Source organism: Nymphaea colorata, chromosome 2 (assembly GCF_008831285.2).
Source record: "Nymphaea colorata isolate Beijing-Zhang1983 chromosome 2, ASM883128v2, whole genome shotgun sequence".
Classification (NCBI taxonomy): Eukaryota; Viridiplantae; Streptophyta; class Magnoliopsida; order Nymphaeales; family Nymphaeaceae; genus Nymphaea; species Nymphaea colorata.
Genome location: NC_045139.1, coordinates 20,262,867 through 20,278,323, shown reverse-complemented (window position 1 = coordinate 20,278,323; position 15,457 = coordinate 20,262,867). Strand labels below are relative to the sequence as shown.

The following is a 15,457-nucleotide window of genomic DNA, read 5'->3' as shown; positions in this document are numbered from 1 at the left end:
TTCCTTTGAAGTTTACTACATTGTGATGTTTGTGGGGCCCTATTCCAAAGCTTCCTTCTCTGGTGATCATAGTCATAAGCAGTTTGGATTTTTTTTATGAAACAACAAAAGCAAAACTTCGATTTGGTTAAAAAAGTTTATAATCATGGCTGAAAAGCAGTTTAGCAAACATTTTTAAGAATTTGAACTAAATGGCATGGAGTTCGTTTCTGATGATCTGAAAAACGTTCTTGTCAACAAAGGCATTAATGAACAAGATCATACATGTGCCTACACTCCCCAACAAAATGAGAGTGGAGAGGAAGCACAGGCACATTCTAAATGTTGCACGTGCCTTGAAAATGCAATCGGGTGCTCCTCTAGAGTTTTGTTAAGAATGCATTCTTACTACTAATCTTATTAATAGAACACCAACCTCAAGCATAGGGAGCAAAACACCATAAGAAAAATTGCTGTTTTAGAAACCAAGTTGTACCCACCTCAAAATTTTCAGTAGCTTATGCTTTGCTACAAATCTGAAAACCAAAAGAAAATTTGATCAAAAAGCCATTCGAGGTGTTTTCTTGGGATATACTACCATTCAAAAGGCTTATAAAATACTTGATATTGAAAATAAAAAGATAATTACTAGCACGAATGTTGTTTTTAATGAAGTATTCTCATTCAAATCAGTAAAAGAAAAAGCGGACGTCCCTAGAATCTTGACGAGTATTGTGTTGGTGAACATCCGAACCCCAACTAGCCTACTTAAGCTGTGAATGATTCTCCAAATCTGTCTATCGCAAACAATCAAAATCAGCACAATCTTCAACCAGACTATGTTGAGTCTCCTCAAGTAAATTCCGATGAATCACCTAGTGAGTCCAACCAAAACATTCAAATAAAACTGAATATTGAAAATCAGTCCACAATTTCTCAACTAGAACAACTATGATGCTCCAGGCGTAGAACTAGACCATTAGTTCTGCTAAAGGACTATTACCGTGGTTGGGCCACTACAGAGATAACTCAAGACCAACTGTAGTCAAGTAAAAAGCGTCCTCTAGGAATCCACTTTCCAACACAGTGATTCCACCTTTTCCACAAAGCTTACCTATTAAACATTTCCAAAATTGCTGAGCCAACCAGTTTCAGTGAGGCAAAACAAGAAGTCAATTGGAGAAGAGCAATGCAATGAGAAATACAGCATTGGAGGCTAATGACACGTGATGTCTAACATCATTGCCAATAGATACCAAATTGATACCTTGCAAGTGAGTATTTCAAACTAAGTACAAAGCTAATGGTGATTCGGAAAGGTTCAAGGCCAGACTGGTGGCCAAGGGGTTTGCACACATGGAAGGTCTAGACTTTGATGAGACACATGCAACTCTGGTCACAGTATGATGTTCGATAGCAGTGGCTGTAAAAAGGAATTGGCACCTCTACCAAACGGATGTGTTTAAGACTTTTCTGATTGATGTGTTTAAAACTTTTTGTAAACCCGAGGCTTCTATCGGGAAATTTAATTTTTAAAAAAAAGGAGAGAAAAACTGAGGCTTATGGCAAAAAAGGGGTCTCTCAAGTGAGGGTTTCGGTCTCTTTGGTTCGAGGGCGTGGTTCGGAAGGAGGCTCGTTCAAGGTTTTCTGCTTAGCGGTAGCCGGTAGGTGATTACTTGATTCCTTAGTCGAGGGATCAGATGTTCCCGTAGTGCCGCGACCCTAATGGCGGTAGCTGCATCCACTTTCACGCCATGTCCACCACTACCAACCCCAACTTCTTCCTTCAAGGCCTTCAGCCGATCCGATCAACCCTCCAAGCTCCGAACTTCAATGGTGGTAACTGCATCCACTTTCACGCCATGTGCACCTCTACCAACCTCAATTTCTCCCTCCGAGACTTTCAACCCATCCGATCAACCATCCAAGCTCCTGCACGTCCTCTACAACATTCAAGCCTCCACCACCACCCTCCCGCAACTGAAGCAAATCCACGCCCACATCCTGAGAAACCATCTCCACGGCCAGAATTTCCTCCTCAAGCGACTCCTCGACTCATACATCTCCTTCGGCGATATGAGGCACGCCCATCAAACGTTTGAGCAAATGGCCGACCCCAACATCCACGCTTGGAACAGCATCCTCAAAGCATACTTGGACGGCGGCCGGTGCTACGTAGCGCTTCAACTCTATGCTCGCATGCTTCGGAGCGGTCTCACCCCGTCAAACTTCTGCTTCCCTCTGGCGCTTAAAGCCTCTGCCCGTCTTCCATCGCTCCCTGTTGGCAAGCAGATCCATGCTCACGTCGTGAAATTCGGCGCCGGGGCCGACGTTTTCGTTGCTAGTGCTTTGGTGGACATGTACGCGAAATGCGGAAAGCTGACCGTGGCTCTCCAGGTGTTTGACAAAATGCCTGAAAGAAATGTTGTTGCCTGGACTGCGTTGGTTGATGCCTGTGCGAAGTCTGGTGATATGGATTGTGCACAAAAAGTGTTCGACGAAATGCCTGACAAGAACGTTTTCTCGTGGACGGCATTGGTTTCGGGTTATACCCAGAACGGAATGTGGGAGGAGGCACTAGAGGTGTTTCGAAGGATGCAGGTGGAAGGTGCGAGACCGGATGAAGTTGCCGTCTTGAGTGCACTTGCAGCTTGTTCTCACGTGGGTGCATTGGAATTAGGCCAATGGATCCATGATTATGCTAAAAAAAATGGATTAAATATGCAGAAAGTTTCTTTGTGTAATGCACTCATAGACATGTATGCTAAATGTGGGGATATAAATAAAGCAAGGATAATTTTTGATGCAATGGTACACAGGAGCCAAGCGTCGTGGAACTCTATGATTGTTGGATTTGCCATCCATGGACATGTACAGGAATCTATTCAATTTTTTGAAGGCATGCAAAAAGCTGGGTTCAGGCCTAATGAGGTGAGTTTTACTGGCCTCTTGCATGGTTGCTCCCATGGTGGGTTAGTTGATGAAGGGACCAACTATTTTGATTCAATGAAGAGAGATTATGGGGTTGAGCCTAACATGAAGCACTATGGATGCATGGTGGATCTACTAGGTCGAGCAGGGCGTCTTGGTGATGCCTATGATTTTGTTAAAGGCATGCCTTTTAAGCCAAATTACATAGTATGGAGTGCTTTACTTGCAGCATGTAGAAATCATGGTGACCTAGAACTCGCAGAACATGTAATTGGAGAAGTTAATGATCTAGAGCCGTGGAGCACTGGAAACTATGTGATGCTATCCAACGTGTATGCAGCTAACGGGCAGTGGGATCATGCTGCAGGGACTCGTGCGATGCTCAGAGAGAAGGGGATTGTAAAGCTCCCGGGATGCAGTTGGATCGAGCTAAATAACACAGTTCATTCATTCATTGCAGGGGATAAGACTCACCCTCAGAGAAATGAGGTAAACGAAACTTTGGATCACCTAGGAAAGATGCTGAAAATAGTGGGCGATGCGCCTTGCACTGTGACCATTACATGAGATGGAAGAGGAAACGGAGACTTGCTTGGTAATCATAGATGAGGAGCTGGCCATTTCCTCATTCTGATCAACATAGAACGTTAACGTCATTCAGATTGCGAGGTGTCTGCGTGAACAGCCATAATAACCAAATGGGTGTTCGAAGACAATGGCCCAGGTATTGTTGGTGGGATGGGCATCGGTTTGGTTCTCCCAATGATTCCTAACTTCCTTGTCCGCTGGGTGCTGTTCTTGAAGTTCAACGTAAGTAATAGTGTTAAGGTACATGATGCCAACTCCAACGTGGCCATCCAGTACCTGACCAACCTTACTGTATTATTTGGTATACTCCTAAAAGCAGGAAAATCAAATTCCATGCAATTATACAGAAGGGAATATCTAAAATATACTTGATGAAAGATCTGATACCTCTTTTTTAAGAAAAAGTATTGGACTAATTGATCTGATTGTACCGAGAAAATGAGCAAGGAAAAAAATAGAAAAAGTTACAAATGGTCGCTATGTCTTGATCCAGTAACAGAAAGGTCACCTTTTTATGTATCTTCTCAAAGAGCCGCTTTACTTAAGGAGGTGGATGGAGGACTATTGGCCTTCTTTGCCTCTCCGTCTCTCTCGTCAGGAACGGTGCCTCCTTCTCGAGATGCTCCTTCCCGATTTGAGAGATACTGCCGTGCCCCTCTCGTCAGGAAGTAAGTGCGCCTTCTTACGGGCCTGCCTCTGCCAGGAAGGATGGGCACCTCCCCATCAGGCCCTTCTGGCCCTCTTGACGAGTGAGACGTCACCACTGTGCTGCGTGCAAATACAATAAAACAATATGGTATGCTGATGGTCTTGGTTTAATCCTATGCGCCACACCCACGACAATTTGGGGTGTAATATGCATCATAGAACAATATAATCTGATGACTCATTTTGCCACAGAAGCAGGTTATACAAGCAGACAGCATGCTGAAGTGCAGTCTCTGTGCAGCTGTGGAAACACCATTACTAAGTGTGCCAGAACCTAAGGATCTAAGGGTCTAGTATTTCAGCACAAAATGTTCAATAACGCCATCAAACAAATATATTCATGAGGAAGGACATCTATGCAAAGCGGTAGAAAAAGTTGGTCATTTATACAATTTAACATTGTGATCCTCTCATTCTCCAGTACTGAATCTAGTGTTGAAAATACATTGATAGGTGTACTTTAGATGCAAGAAGTACGAGAATTGGGGAAGATCTACTTACATTTCAAATGCCACCAAGTGGAACAAAAACAGAAAATGATAATGAATATGATGTGCAATTTACATATACGGTTGCACTAAATAACTGAAACAGAAGTTCTACTGCTTAACAACATCGGTTACAGGTGGGTGCTGCCAAGCACCTGTTAAGAGTGTTTCAGTAACAACTAAGGATATTGGTGAATTTGGTATACTGGCATTCACTGGCTTGTATATTGAGTTCTTGGTCATCCAGGAAAAAAAAAACCAGAGAGAATTATGCTGTTTTTGGTAACTTTAATGGACTAGTCAAAACTGTAATCAATCAGGATGCATGTTAGGCACATTGTTGACAGCTAAGGCATCTGGCAGTTGCAATTTCAAGCTTGCTCAACTTCATTGTGATGTGGACCAGCTAAGAAGTGGCTTCAATTTTATCACCTCTGCTACTTCCAATCGGCGTAACAATTAAGGAAAGTTTTTCTCATGAATCACCAAAAAATTAAAGCACTATTTTGTTGTTTTGTCAGTCTTGATGGAGCACTGCAGAAGAATTCAGGACAAATATGCTCTCGTATTTCCTTTGTGGGATCTAGTGGGGTTTTTTAACTACATGGGATTTCCAGAAAAAGATGCACAGGGAGCAACGCTGGTAAAGGATGCAGCCTCAACCAGTTGAATGGTGAAACACCAATGCATCTAACCAACGTGATCTAATCATATAAGCTAGGCCAATGGTTATCAACCAACCAAGATGAGAGAATGCCAACTGCAGCCTGCTGGACCAGTCTCATGGAAGAAGAAGCTGCATCCAAATGGTATATGTTTCAGATCCCCTGCAAGTATTGGGTTCTCAACGGATACATTCATGTTGTCCATCGAAGCAATTGGCTTATGCATTAGCTACAGAAGTTAGAAGCAAGCACATTATTTCAACCATTGATACCTAATAGGCTAGTACCATTTGTAGCAAGAGCGCCCATTTATTTCTCTCAGAAAAAAAGTGCTTAAAAGGAACAGAAGAGGGAACGTAATTGCCGGATATTATTTCCTCATATTACATCCAAAAGATGGATTATATACAGTGGTGGATGGATTATATACAGTGGCCAGATAGAGCTAATCTAGACTCCTACCAGAAGCGTAGATTATTCTCCAACATATATATATATATATATATATATGGCAAGAGTAACAGACTAGCGTCCATAGACATAACAGGAAGTTGAACATCAGATTCGGTGTAATATAATGAGACCAGTTCAGCAAACCAACTTCATCATCCAAAATGTTTGCCGAAGTACTTACAGTGATTCTAAATCAGAATGTTGGAAAAACCCCTTAGGTTGTTTTAATCAATTTGCTGTAACAAACATAAAATAGGAAGAAGAGGAATTGTAAGAAGGGAAGAGAACACCGTGAAGAATGGCAATCCGTGAAACAAATAAAAAAACAGGAAAAGAAATGGAAAGAGAAGAAAAGTACAAGTGAGGGGGAAACAGAGGTGTGTGCGTGCGTGTGAGGCCTGTTTTCTTGAAAGAGAGTGCCGGTGGGGAATTAACACAGGAAAATCGGACAAGAAATAAAGCACTGAATGGAGAGCCGGTCAAAAATCGACGCTGGAAATGGCGAGAATAGATATCGGAACAGTAGAATGGGTTAAACTTTTGGATTCAAATTAGGTTGAGGGCCGTTTGGTGTTTTAAGTAATAAGCGAAGGGTACTTTTGTGCATTTGTTGGTTAAGTAACTTTCTCGGGAACTGTAACAGAGGTGCTTGTTTATAAATTGATTTCTTAAAGGAGCAGGCATTTGTAAATTTATAATCATTGAGAGGTTTTCTGTAATCACTCATTAGTTGCTTGCCGGTTTAAAAGGTTTTCAAAAAATTAAAGAGAAAAGGAATGACTGCAAGGTTGAAGTCAAAATCTCTCACACTAGTCTTATTCACTACACCAATAGTACACACAAGTATTCATAAGTAATGATGCCGAAGCCAGCTCTCATGAAATTCATACAGACGTTATCATTTCTGAGAAAATGAATTTAGTGGTGTCTTATAGTCATCAGCAGCTCTCTTGAGGACATATTGCAATTTTGTCCTCCTTCCTTTTTCATTTGTTAAATTGAATTCTTTGAGATAATAATCACCATTTTGCTAAAGTTTATTTGGGTTCTAATATGGCAACTATTTCGATTTTGAAATATCAATACACCCACTTGTGCTTTCCTAAACCATGTTGGGTTGGATCCCCCCATGTTGAGGATCCAAATCCAAAACAAAAGGACAAGAAGGTGAACAGTCACCATTACTTGAAGAAGAGTTGAAAAGGAAAATTTCAGAAATTATTGTGCACTAAAATTGAAAAGGTTCTAAAGAAGAGACCAAGAAAAATGGAAGCCGATGGTTTTTGGGTCTTCTTGGTTATGAGGTTTCTTATTCTTCTTTGTGAGTTCTTCTTGAGGTGAAAAGAGGAGAAAGAGGGGAGGGTCATGTTTTCCACCCATTTGAAGCAACAAGAGAGATTGGTAGACAGAGAAAGTAAGAGATTGAGAGAAAGAAAGTTTTCATATCTTATTTGGGGTTGTTTATTGTTTTTCCTACCTTTTTTTCTGAAGATTAGGACAAGAGAAAATGAGATTTTGTTGTAAAAAGGTTATCATTATTGATTAGATGATATTCTTCCACTCTTTTCTCTTTGCTTATTTTATTCTCTCTTTTGTTCATGGTTTATGGGCTTATTGGAGTGTAAGTATTGAGTATTGTCTTCTTCTAGGTACTTTTATATTATATAGTAGACGATCGAGTGTTATCTCATTTTCGATATGGTCTACAGTTTCGCTGCTATGACTTGGTGTGTAACCCACCTCAACCCTTCGGTGTATTTCTCCGGATCTTTGGATTCCTCTCTTGCTTTTGAAAAATTGGCTTTCTGCCTCCAACAGGAAAAGCATAAGCAGTGGGACTTTCAAGAAAACCAAAATCTTGGCTTTCACCATGTAAATATTCAGCCGCAGCTAGCATATCCTTGGGATCCTGAAGCCGACGTGCAATGCCATCTCCAACGGCGACTACTCGACCGATCTCATCCACTTGAAAATTTGTGTGGATTGTTGTTGGGTTGCTCTCTCCTTTTATTTTAAAAGGGTTTAACATGTTGAAATTTGGTGGTTCTTTTCTTTGTGATTGTTTTCATCTCATTACTTATTGCATCCTTGTGCATCAAAATATATGTATTGTGAGGTCCCCAGGAAAGGCTTTAATTTTGGATCTATCTCACTTTTTTGTGCACGAGATGGAAATTCTCATCTATAAGTTGTTGTGAGTCATCATCTCCGTTTATGTAGCTCCATCATCTTCGTTTATGTAGCCTACTCGTCATCAATTTAAGAGTTGTATGTCTCAATTTTTCAAATCTATCTCTTAGGAATATATGCAATAGAGCAATCTATTTCACATCTTCTAGTGAATTTTGAAAACAAACCTTACCTATTTCATGTCTCGGCCATCATGTTGGTAGGTTATTTCAAGGACATTAGTCCAATATATAGCCTTATAATTGGACGACCCAATTGGAATGAGAAGTCCTCCCATTAGTACTGAAGTAGACAAGTCTCAATATATTGATGGGTGACAAGGAGATTGGAGAGCCTTCAAATTTAGAAAAACTCTTCAAGGAATCTATGCCAGTATTGTTGATTTGGTATATAGGCATAAGTTGAATTTTGAATAAATTGAGATCATTAAACTCATTTACTTTCCATAAGTTCCAAGACCAATTTTCAAAATAATGCATATAGACAAGAGTTTTAGAAAATGTATTATCAATTATTTGATTTATCTTTAATCGCCTTGGATTGGATGCACGAGAAGAAATGCACTACCTTGCATCCAAGTCTATGTCCAAACCTAATGTCAAACCCTTCTTGAGTCTCTATTAGGTCAATTTATGTCAATATCTAATCAAACTTTCTCTTATCAAAATAGAGTTAGAAAACATTTTTCCCAATGACCATATCCTATTCTGGTTCTGTCAAGGTTGATTCGAACTTTGCATCATCCCAAGTGGAGTCTATTTACCTCATTGATATTACTCATGTTACTCAAGTTTTCGATGTATGTTTCAAGTCCACTTAGAAGATTGCGGTCTCAAAGTAGTCAATCTCGCCATATAGCCTATCAACGCATTATAATCCATGCAACCGCCAAAAGATAGAACCCAAAAACTAACACATGTTGCTTCTCATGGGATGAAATGACAATTACCCTAGATGAATTTTCCAACATCATGGGTTTGCCAAGCTAAAAGGTGACCCAAGATGACCAATTAAAGACGAATTCCTTGTTAACCAAGGTCAAGTCAAAACTGTAGAAGTGATTTGCAAACTTATGAGAAAATGCAATTAGTCATTTCTAGAAAAAAGTGGACATCAATACCTCCAATTAGAAGAACTTGGTAAAACATAGTTCAATATGTCAATCTTACTTCACTCAACATAAGTGTCGCAGACAAACACAAGAATTCCATGGTAACCTGTACCGTGGGTCTCATCTTATTCAACAATGAAGAGTACATAATGGAACTTTGCACAGCTTGGTTCTTCCAAAAATGGGGGCACGTCAAAGTCCGTCACGTATCCATAATAGTGGCAGCAATTGACATTCCTTTACCGGTTATCTAGCGTTGAGCACTTCCATGAGAAGATGGAGGAAGTGGACAACTCTACCACCATTTGAGATTTCTTTGATCGAGAAGTCATCAAGTCAAGATACACCTACAATACACTCAGAAGAATCCTTCTACTGAGACCTTATTTCACAGTTGATTACCATCTAGAGCATTGCATCAGACAATTCTCACAACGTCAATGGAAAGGATATTAAATTGAATAAGAAGGACCTATCATGGAATATAAGCTAGACACGGAAAGGTAGTCTAAAATATACACCCGTGCTCAGCAACATTGGGAATCATTTGCCCACTTGTACCTTATCATGGGTTTTTGCATGGGTCATAAATATGTAAAATGATGGAATGAAGTCTGCGCATCTATCCTTTTGTCCTAGATCATCATGTCTAATTCGAACGATGTAGTCAACTAAGTCAAATATCGTCAAATTTTGCCAAGTTTTGCCAAAGTCTTATATCATTTTCCTTTCAATATATAATCAAAATTTATCATTTTCTTCAATTTGTTATCTATGCAAATTATCTCTCATCAAATCAAATCCTAACATTTTTAAACTTTTCTTCTTACAAAGTGAACATTCTTTTTATGGTAGAGACCAAAAGACAACAAAGAAAGAGGATTGAGATAGAACTAAAACAATCGATCATGAGAGACAAGAGAAAAGAATTCTCCTCAATCACAACCCCCAAGAAGCAAATGATCTAGTGTACGAAAAATACAAGAGATTTTGGAAATACAAGATCATGTTCGATGAAGAGCAAGTTCAGGAGAGAAAGCCAAAAAGAAAAGAAAGAAGATAAAGAAATCCTTATCAAGCAGCTTTGATTTTTTTTTGAAGATGCTACTACAAAATCAATTAGTGAGGTGGAATAAAAGACTCCCAAGAAAAAAGAAAATGGAAGAATCCTAAAAAGCCAAGATCCAAAAATTGGAAAAGAAGTTGAATGCAGTTCAACTTAAAGGCAATAATAAAAGAAATTTTACTTGCGAAGACTTTTACGAAAGCTTCGAGAATGACTAGCACATTAAAAATTTGCCTAAGAAATTCATCAAATTTGATGGGCAAGGAGACCCAAAGGTGCACTTGGCCATGTTCTTCACAGAACAACAATCATGGAGCTCTCTTTCGATGCTTCCGTAGGAATTTAGAAGGAATTGCAGCATAGTGTTATAGAGAACACATTAACTCTATAGAGCTAGAAAATTTTGACAAACTGATCAATATCTGCATCAAAAGATTTATCCAGAATGTTGAAACTGTCCCACTATTTCTTCTTAAAGTTTCTAATCCTCTCCTGATGATGGAGAAAAATAAAGAGCAATTTTGTAAATTCCATCTTGCTCTAGGGCACGATATAGAATCTTGTCTTGTGCTTAAAAACATAGTGCAATATGCAGTTTACAAAGAAATAGTCAAGGCCCAGTGAATAACCGAACATTTTCAAGAACCCTTTTCCTAAACATGGGAAATGAACGGCCACAATGGTCCGATTTTTTGAAGGTCCCTAGATTATGGTGATAGGCAAAAAGGTGAAAGCATCCCTTGACTTATTTGGATTGCTATCTAGACAAAACAAAAGGTCTACAAATGAGCAGGTCAAATCAAGCAAAAGCCATATTCAAACAAAGGTTGATCAAGAATTATAGATATGAGATCCAAAACCTTTGGAAGTCCTTTTTGGAAAACTAGATTCCCTATCTCAAATCGAGGAAAAAAATTAGCCATAGTCAAGGAGACAAATGAGCTTTTATACTGTATTGCAACAATCTGATCATATTTTGTAATGAAGATCTACCAAATGGAGGTACATTCCATAATGATGCATTGCATATATTAGTTAAAACAATGGGCATAAGAGTTTCCTATGTCTTAATAGATGGAGGAGCCAGCCTAAACATTTATTCATAGCAGATAGCCCACACATTGGGTAGAAGGCAAGCATACTATACTCTGTCATCAATCTTCATTCATTGATATGATGGATTGGAACAACCTTGCCTATGCTGCATATGTCTTGATTTGTACCTCTTTGGAACACAATTTTAGCTTTTATTTCATGTGATGACTATAGAACCCTCATTCAATTTGTTACTGTGCAGGACATGGATCTATTCCACCAATGTAGTTCCTTCCATACTACATAAGTATGTCAAATGGGCTCATGGCTTGAGTACTATCACAATTTATGCAAAAACATGCAAAATAATGTCATGCATCCAATTGAGGTGCCAAGTATCCAAGTTTGTAAGGAAGAAGAACTGACTCAAAACCTTAGTAAATTAACCATTCAAAAGCCCAAGAAGCAAATGTGGGTAATGAAACGTCGCAAGCCAAATCTATCCATAGTGAATTACAAATAGCACCTATTATTTAAAAGTTTCTCACAAAATGAGAAAGGATTTGGCCTCCTTATGCATCATGGTAATGGTCCATTAACTGGCCTTGACAAACATGAGGATGAAATTTTGGAACCCATTACATTGGCAGGGCAACAAGGCACCCGAGCCTTAGGATGCCAGAACTACGAAAAGCGAACACAGAAGAAGAATTCAAGTTAATGTTGTTAGTCAAAAGCATCACCATAGGTAGATGTTCACCATCGATTTAAAACAATCACCATTTTGTCATAATGGTACTTCAATAGACGAAGTGTCTCTATTTTATAATACTTCCAAATGAACAATGATATATGAAATTTGCTTTGTTTTATCCAAAGTGTTCTCAATTTTATCTAACTCTTTCATAATTTTCAAGATGGCACCTAAGGAGCAAATATCAAAAGCCTTTAAGGAGGTGCATCTAGAACTCACTGAGGTAAAATGTCTAGGGTTCATCCAAAGGAAAGAACAAGATCAACTGTCACCTTTGGTTAATGACTCCATAGAAGAAATTAACATATGCATGGAAGAAAATTCAAAAATTTTGTAAATTGGGACAAGTCTCTCAACAAAAGAAAGAGAAAAGTTGATATACTTCCTCAAAAATCATTAAGAAGCCTTTGCATAGACTTATGAAGACATGTCAGGACTTAATACCAAACTGGTCGAGCAACGATTGCCATTAAAGCCAGAGTGTCAGCCAGTAAAACAAAATTGAGAAAATTAAACACTCACCTTGAAGAGCAATTTAAGGAAGACCTAAAAGACCTACTAAAACTAGGGTTTATCCAAACAATTGACTATCTTGAATTGTTGGCCAACATTGTGGTAGTCTCATAGAAGAATGGCAAAATTGGACTTTGCATTGATTTCAGAGATTCAAATAAAACCACACCAATAGATTATTATCCACTTCTAAACATTGATTTGTTAGTAGATAGCACTGCAGGCCATGCTATATTCTTATTTATGGATGAATATTTTGGCTATAATCAAATTAAGTTGTTCTGAGGATCAGCCCAAAACATCATTTACAACTCATTGGGATACTTTCTGCTATATCATAATGTCTTTCAGCCTAAAGAACGCTGGGACAACATATCAAAGGGCTATGACAGTCATTTTTTACTATCAAATGTATCAAATCATGGATGCATATGTAGATAGATTTGCTATTTAAATCAAAGACCAGGGAGAATCACATCAGTATTCTTTCTCAAGTCTTTGATAGACTTTTATAATACTAGCTTAGATTTAATCCATCCACAGAAGTGTGTTGGTGTTGAATCTGACAAACCTTTGGTATTATGGTCATCTAAAATGGAATCGAAATGGATCCATCCAAAGTGAGGGCCACTAAGATATTGTTCCCAACAAATATGAAGGAATGGCACAGTTTGCAAGGGAGAATTTAACCAATCAAAAGGTTTATATCTAATCATACCATGAGATGTGAACCATTCAACCATTTACTAAGGAAAGAAGTCAAGTTTAAGTGGGGACCTGAATGTCAGGCCTCATTCAGAAAGATCAAGAAATACCTCACAGTCAACAATTCAACCTGTGGTGGATGTTTGGTGCAATATGAAAAAAGATGTCAAATAGACCATGATATCTATTATGTCAACAGAACATTTATGCAATATAAAAGAAATTACTAGCACATGGAAATTACCTACTTAGCCTTGGTATGAATGATCAAAAGTTAAGGCACTACCTACTATCATGCGAGATCAAGTTTTTATCCAAGCTCAACCTACTCAACTGTATCCTCGAACAACCATTTTTAAATGGGAGGTAGACAACCATTTTTAAATGGGAAGTAGCAAAGTGTCAAGTTTTGTTGCTACAATATAATTTGAAACATATGTCATAGAAATCAATTAAGGGACAAGCCATTGTAGTTCAATTGGCAGACTTCTCCCTATTCGAGAAAATCAAAGCAAATGATAATTTTTCAGATGAGCAAATCCTAACGATCGAACTAGAGCTGATATGGAAAATTCACTTTGATAGATCTAAATGCATAGCTGGGGCAGACATTTTGATACTTTTCATTACGCTAGAGAAGGAAATGATTCTGTATTCCCTCTAGTTAAATCTTTCTTGCACTCATAACATGGTAGAATACGATGCCTTAATCCAAGAACTTAAAATGCTTCTCAAATTTAAAGTGCAAAGGGTTTGCATTTCCAGAGATTCTCTCCTAGTTGTCAGTCAAGTTAATGGAGTCTGACAAGTCAAAGTTCAGAAACTGATCCCATATAAGAGATGTCAACATCCCTCGTAAAGCAATTCAAGGAGTACCAACTCTCACATGTCAAGAGAAAATTTAACCTGATCACATATGGTTTGGCCAGTCTTGGCTCCACCATCTCATTCAAACTTGGAGAGTCCATTCAATCTTTTGAAGTTGGTAGACTCAAATAGCTATCTTGCATCATATCAGAATAGGTATTGCAAGAAGAAAGCAGAGAAGCACCATGATATCAAGAAATTAAAGATTTTATCCAAACAAGAGCATTTTCAACTGAAATGCTCTCAAAAGGAGCGAAGATCTCCAAGATACATATCTTCAAGATATTTCATTTTATCTGGAGTCATATACAGAGGAAGATTCAACATAGACTACCGTTACCAATAACTCATCAATATCATACATATGCACGTTCTTTCGATGGCAAGATGGAAGTAAGACATGCTCTTATTGCTCTTTCTAGATTTGAGGTACTACATGAAGTTGAAAATATTAGAACTTCCTTTGGACAAAGAATTACCATACCGTCTTTGCCTTATAACTGGAAGAAAAGTATACTTTTTCAATTGCTTTATTGAGAACACCATATACTGTGGCACAATTTAGATGTGATGCACATGGAAAAAAAAGTGTGTGATAACTTGCTTGGTACATTGCTGAACATTGAAGGCAAATCAAAAGACGCAATTTATGCTTGGCTTGAGATGAAAGCCATGTTTATAAGAGATTCACTTCACCCAGTGCAACTTGAAGATAGAAATAAAGTACGCCTTACTTCTCCATGCACAAAAGTGAAAACGATATCTTTTGTAAAATGTTAAAAAAGTATCGAAGATTCATTATTCAGCCAATATCTCTCGATGTGTTCATATAAAAGAACACAAACTTTAATGGCTTAAATCACATGACTGTCATATCTTGATGCATCAAATGCTTCCACTGTCTATACGCAGATCATTGGCAAAAAATATAAGCTCTGTAATTATAGAGTTATGCAATTTTTTCAAGCAGTTGTGTTCAAACGTTTTACATGAAAATGAATTGATTGAGTTAGATAAAAAAATTTCTCTTACATTGTGCCACCTAGAAAGGATTTTTCCTCATGCATTTTTTTATATTATGGTTCATCTACCTTTTCACTTGGCAAGGGAGGAATTACTAGGTGGTCCAGTGCATTATCGATGAATGTATCCTATCGACAGGTATAGGTAGTACTTTAAAAGTATGTTGTGTTTTTCTTCTTTTAAAATTACTTATAATTGATAATCATGATTTTCCATGATGACAGATATCCTATGTCACTTGGGTGCGGGATGCGGTAAAGTCCAAAAAAAACTTCGGTGCGGGTGCAGCGACACAATATTATATTATGAACAAAAATAAAAAAAATGCTACAAACAAAAAGATAGAAACATAAATATAGAATATCATAGGATGAGTTGATG

At 38.2% G+C, this 15,457-nt stretch overlaps 1 protein-coding gene across 1 annotated transcript; it reads left to right on the top strand.

Annotated features, from left to right (window-relative positions):
• Nucleotides 1-1,576: 1,576 nt before the first annotated feature.
• Nucleotides 1,577-4,468, top strand: LOC116247149 (pentatricopeptide repeat-containing protein At2g20540-like). Its single transcript, XM_031619143.2, has one exon. It carries the CDS (start codon nucleotides 1,705-1,707, stop codon nucleotides 3,475-3,477), a length of 1,773 nt encoding a protein of 590 aa, XP_031475003.1. The 5' UTR covers nucleotides 1,577-1,704; the 3' UTR covers nucleotides 3,478-4,468.
• The last annotated feature ends 10,989 nt before the right edge of the window (nucleotides 4,469-15,457 follow it).

What these genes read in the sequence shown, in the direction of transcription:
- LOC116247149 (XM_031619143.2), top strand. Translation starts at nt 1,705, where the DNA reads ATGGCGGTAGCTGCATCCACTTTCACGCCATGTCCACCACTACCAACC.